Below are 5,129 nucleotides of genomic sequence, written 5' to 3'. Positions count from 1 at the left end.
ACACACACACACACACACACACACACACACACACACACACACACACACACACACGGATACGGCTCGAGCATATGAAGTTGGTATGGAAATGCATACATATGCTCCTAAGTTGAACACTATTCTTCGGGCATCAGATGAACATAAGAGAGGTGGGTAGGCATGCACAAAGGGGTCGAGTAAAAGGAGGTGTCCATCCCATCTATCTATATCTATATGTGTGTCTATCTATATATGTATTCATAGTTTATTCTCTTGTATTGTTGGCCAAACTAACCCTAATAAGGATAGAAGAAGAGGAGTATGTATGTATGTATATGTATGCATACATACATACATACATACATACATACATATGTGTAGAATATTGTCTATAAAGACTCAATCATCGCCATCGCCATCATCACCATCATAGCCGTCGTCATCCTCCTTCTCTCCATCGCCCATCATCATCTTAAGGTCTATATGTATGTATGATGTATCTATAGACTATGACATATGTACATATGTATGTATGTATGTTTGTATGTATGTATGTATGTATATATGTATATATGTATATATGTATATATGTATGTATGTATGTAGATCAGATCATCTTAAGGTCTATAGCTCATCCTTTAATGATTGCTTTTTTCTTTCTGTCTCTCTTTCCTTCTATCCATCTCTTCTGCTTCTTCTTCTTCATTCAATCTTCTTCACATCTTCTATCTGTAAAGCTGAAGAAGCCATTTTGATCCCCCATGAAAAAGCTCTCCCCATCTCATTAAAACGGCCCCTTGGTGTCGCAGAGGAAGCTCACTAATCTCGCAGAAGAAAGTCTTAATCTCACAGGGAAAATCCATAATCACAGGAAAACGAATCTAATCTCTCAGTAAGGCTCTCCAGTCCTCTGTAACGCGTTAGATCTTCTTCTTCTTCTTCTCTGGCTATGGTTGCTTCTGCTTGATTGTGCTTGAAGAAGCTTCAATGGGGGCACAGGCTCAATCGTGGGAAGATGCATCAGGAAAACATTTAACGCAACAGGAAAACATCCATCCTCATCTTGATGGTGATGAAGGGCATCAGAAGGAAAGCGAAGGATGTATAAATATATGGTCCTTTCTTATTCCCGACTGTGGTAGCTTCTGGTCTAGAAACCGCAAATCAAAGCTCTCGTCAGAGAGCATAAACATTAAGAGCTCCAAAACAGGTGGATCGAGTGTAGGTACGTGTAAATCAATAAAGAATCCAAAAATTTATGCGGTGTACTAGTGGTGGCTAGGGTTTTTTGGTGGATTGCGTTTGCGTTTGCGTCTGTGAGAATTTAGTGATTTTGGGGAAACTGTGTGGGGGTGTAGTACAAGCCGTTTTCATGATTGGCATATTTAGCGTAACAGGAAACCTAAGGGTTTTTCTGACTGTGTAGTTAATATCGACTTTACCTTAATTGAGGGCTAAGGCTTTCGTGAGCTGTGTACCAATGGCGTTTTCTAGCTTTTTCGTGAACTGTAATATATATGCTTAATAAGAGAAGCTAGGTTTTCCTTGAATTTTGTAGTTATGGCGCTTTAGCTTTATCGCGACTGTAGCTTTGCTGAGAACCTTAAGCTTTGGGGAACTGTGTAGCTGACGTCGTCTTTGTAGGGTTTTCATGGACTGTAAACTATTAATTAAGAACCTAGGGTTTCGTAGGTTTATTGTGTACTATGAAGTTTTAGCAATTTTAACTAGAGCTATTAAATTGAGAACCTAGGGTTTCGTAGATTTATTGTGTACTATAAATGAGAATCTAGGGTTTTTATGGGCTGTTCAGCTATACAAGTATTTTACCAGGGGCTAAATATACAGTTGAAGGTGGCTTTTCAGGTTATGGTTTTGTTGTACTGTAATATAGTAGCTATAGTAGGTTTTATTAACTGATACAAAGCATTTTTAGTGGTGACAAATTTCTCGTACATGAATTGTAATCGGAGTAGTGATAGCGCCATAGTTATTCTGAAGTGCTGTTAGTTAGGGTTTCTCTGTAGATATGACATTTTGGGGTTTAGGGTTTTTTTGTGAAGTATGTAGCAATTATGTTCTGTTCTATTTGACTATTTCTTTTTGCGAGTCTAGATTTGATTGCCTTTTGTTATATTCTAATTGAGAAACTTGTGCTGTGGAATGAAAGCCAAACTTGTTTTAATGATATAATATTGTATATAAACTATAGGCTTCCTATGTAGCATAATTGAGATACCAGAGAAGTTTAATTGAGAAAGCTTGTGTTAAAAAAAGCGCAGCTAAACCATGCTCTTCTTAATTTGGAATCCCCTGACAGAAAAGAACATCTAAATCAACCTAAATTAGGCTTATTGGTCCTTTTTTAGGCATATCTTGATACTATCTTTTTTATAATCAAATCATGGAAATTCTATTAAAAGCAGCGTTTGTTTATTTTTACTTATTTTTGGCCAGGAAATGTGAGCTCTCACAATATTGTTTCCACAACAGCATCTTCCTCACAAAACAGGCAGACTGAACAATCCATCGAATCTGACAGCTCTGGAAAGTCTGATACCACAGAGTCTTCTTCGGCTGCTTCGGTTATTTCTAAAGTGGAGGACGAACTTGTTGCATCTTCACACTTACGAAGGTTTTGCTTCACAGATCTCAAGTTAGCCACAAGGAATTTCCGGCCCGATAGTATCTTAGGAGAAGGAGGGTTTGGTCGCGTGTTCAAAGGATGGATCGATGAGCATGGAACCGCTCCAGTTAGACCTGGCACTGGCCTTACAGTTGCAGTGAAAACTCTAAACCACCATGGATTGCAAGGTCACAAAGAATGGGTGGTGAGTGCTCTAAATTAGTCACCATTGATTGATCGATTTTGATAGATAAAATAATCCTTGTTAGGTTTAAATTAACAACTAATCATTGTAATTAAATGCAATGTTAAGATTCAAACATGTGGAAGTTAAATTAATTAGATAAGTAAAAGAAGAAAAGTGCCACACAGACAAAATAAAACAAGAATATGGTGCCAAGGCATTCTTTTATGGCATTCGCAGAAGTTCGTATTTTGGGAATTATGGTAGACTAGAGTGGGATTTTGACAAACTGCCCAGCAATCTATATTTTCAACTCAATGACTCTATGTAACTGTTCAGTGGCCAAGTAGTTTATCTTTAACACCAAATTTTGATGGTTACTTATTAATATGTCCTTCACTTTAATTGCGTGGCAGTCAGAGGTCACTTTTCTTGGCCAGCTCCATCACCCAAATCTTGTCAAGCTTATTGGTTTTTGCATTGAAGATGATCACCGCCTTCTTGTCTACGAGTTCATGCAGCGGGGAAGCCTTGAAAATCATCTTTTTCGAAGTAATTGTTTTTTCTTTCCTTCTTAAACTTGTTCTAGTACTATTAACATTCATGAAGTCTTTATATGGGTATCATAAAATGGTTATTGATACAGAAGGAGCCTCGCCACTCCCTTGGAATACCCGAATGAAAGTTGCTTTGGGGGCGGCTAAGGGTGTGGAGTTTCTTCACAGTGGAAAGAAGCCCGTCATATATCGGGATTTGAAGACTTCGAATATTCTTCTTGATGCGGTATGCACTCGTATGTAGAGTTATTTGTATATATGTGATGCTTTGTGTTAACAAGTTCAATACAGGATTATGAAGCCAAACTTTCCGACTTTGGCCTTGCAAGAGATGGGCCACATGGTGATAAGAGCCATGTATCTACTCGTGTTATGGGAACTTATGGATATGCAGCCCCAGAGTATGTAATGACAGGTAAGAGTTTGATTCCTTCATTATGCTTATTTCCCTCAAAAGTATCATGATGAAATTTCCAATGAGCAATTTCATCCAGTTTTACAATTGTTTTGTTTGATTTCCCCCTTGATGTAGGCCATTTAAGCTCAAAAAGCGACGTATATAGCTTTGGTGTGGTTCTACTTGAGTTGTTTACAGGAAAAAGATCTATGGATAAAACAAGACCCAATGGGCAGCACCATTTGGCTGAATGGGCAAGACCTTATGTAAGCGATCGAAGAAAAATGTTAAGTATTATTGATCCTCGACTTGATGGCCATTACTCAATCAAAGGTGCACAAAGAGCTGGACACCTGGCTTATAAGTGTGTGAGCCGAGACCCAAAAATGAGACCATCAATGACTGACGTGGTACATGTCTTAAGTCAGATACAAAATCTGAATGATACAGTGATTGAAACTTATTCCACTGAAGGTTCGGCTTATTTTAGATCAGCAAGTGGACATTAACATGCTTGTGTCAACATGATATGCACGCCAAGAATCAGACAGAAGGAATTCATGATTGTCACTGGCTTTCTTTGATCCATTTTCTTATTTACTGCCTGAGCAAATAGCTCATGGTGGTTAAATATCACATCAGCTTGAAATTTTGTTTCTGAATGCAAGAATGTGCCAGGTCATTGCAAATAACTTCAGATGGTTTCTTCTCAGAATATAATACACTTCATCAATGATATAATCTGTGTCTTACACAACTCTTGAAGTGTTAAAGATAGGATAATGGCACCAAAAGACTGCCACAATATTTATGGGGCTTTTTTGTACTTCACATATGATGGCTCTTACTACACGATCATTACCAACTTCTTGTTTGATGTGCTTTGTTACAACCATCCTGGGAAAGTTATTAAGATGGAATCAACCCCTGATCTCATGTTCACTGGATACTTACCCGTAAATGAGCCACATGAGGATAAGAACCATGTATGCACCATCATGAAGTTAGGACAATGCCATATATGCATCATTTTTGAAGGCTCTCTCACAATGTTTATGGTGTTGTTTTGTTCACCGCTTGATCATTTCAAACTATTTGTTCAATGTCCTTGCTTATGACCATCTTGGGAAAGTTCGTAGGCTGGTGTAGCCTGATCCCCTTATCTCATCTTTCGCTTACTGGGTAACCCTAAACAAGCCACAAAATCTATCCACAAATCAGTATCAAAGAATATGTAAATGATTATTTATAATGTTCTCAGTGTTTTTAAGTTTATGAAGCTTAAGTTGACATTAAAATGGTCGACCGTAGAGCGACCTATTTGTTTCATTATTTTCTTGTTACTTCAATAATTGAAAGCGTGATCTGATATATTTATGAAGCTTA

The 5,129-nt window shown here is 37.9% G+C and overlaps 1 protein-coding gene across 2 annotated transcripts; it reads left to right on the top strand.

The window, feature by feature from the left end:
- Nucleotides 1-697: 697 nt before the first annotated feature.
- LOC147848922 (receptor-like cytoplasmic kinase 176) lies at nucleotides 698-4,816 on the top strand. Of its 2 annotated transcripts, none has more exons than XM_087337963.1 (6): nucleotides 698-1,204; nucleotides 2,437-2,810; nucleotides 3,206-3,341; nucleotides 3,439-3,572; nucleotides 3,638-3,761; nucleotides 3,879-4,816. In XM_087337963.1, the coding sequence occupies exons 1-6, from the start codon at nucleotides 967-969 to the stop codon at nucleotides 4,250-4,252; spliced, it is 1,380 nt and encodes a 459-aa protein (XP_087194089.1). In that variant the 5' UTR covers nucleotides 698-966; the 3' UTR covers nucleotides 4,253-4,816. The 2 variants fall into 2 exon arrangements, with proteins under 2 accessions (XP_087194089.1, XP_087194088.1); XM_087337962.1 differs by having other exon boundaries at nucleotides 699-1,204; nucleotides 3,436-3,572.
- The last annotated feature ends 313 nt before the right edge of the window (nucleotides 4,817-5,129 follow it).

The sequence above is a fragment of the Azolla caroliniana genome, unplaced genomic scaffold, assembly GCF_043228905.1.
Source record: "Azolla caroliniana isolate FFs.n. ecotype wild unplaced genomic scaffold, voAzoCaro1.0.p SCAF_183, whole genome shotgun sequence".
Taxonomy (NCBI): Eukaryota; Viridiplantae; Streptophyta; class Polypodiopsida; order Salviniales; family Salviniaceae; genus Azolla; species Azolla caroliniana.
Note: the sequence above shows the minus strand (reverse complement) of the source record. Positions and strands in the feature narration are given on the sequence as shown.

Excerpts from the sequence above, each read along its gene's own strand:
- LOC147848922 (XM_087337962.1), top strand. The coding sequence starts at position 967 with ATGGGGGCACAGGCTCAATCGTGGGAAGATGCATCAGGAAAACATTTA. Across the intron at positions 2,811-3,205 it reads AAGGTCACAAAGAATGGGTG|TCAGAGGTCACTTTTCTTGG; the intron begins GTGAGTGCTCTA and ends ATTGCGTGGCAG. Across the intron at positions 3,342-3,435 it reads TGAAAATCATCTTTTTCGAA|AAGGAGCCTCGCCACTCCCT; the intron begins GTAATTGTTTTT and ends TTATTGATACAG.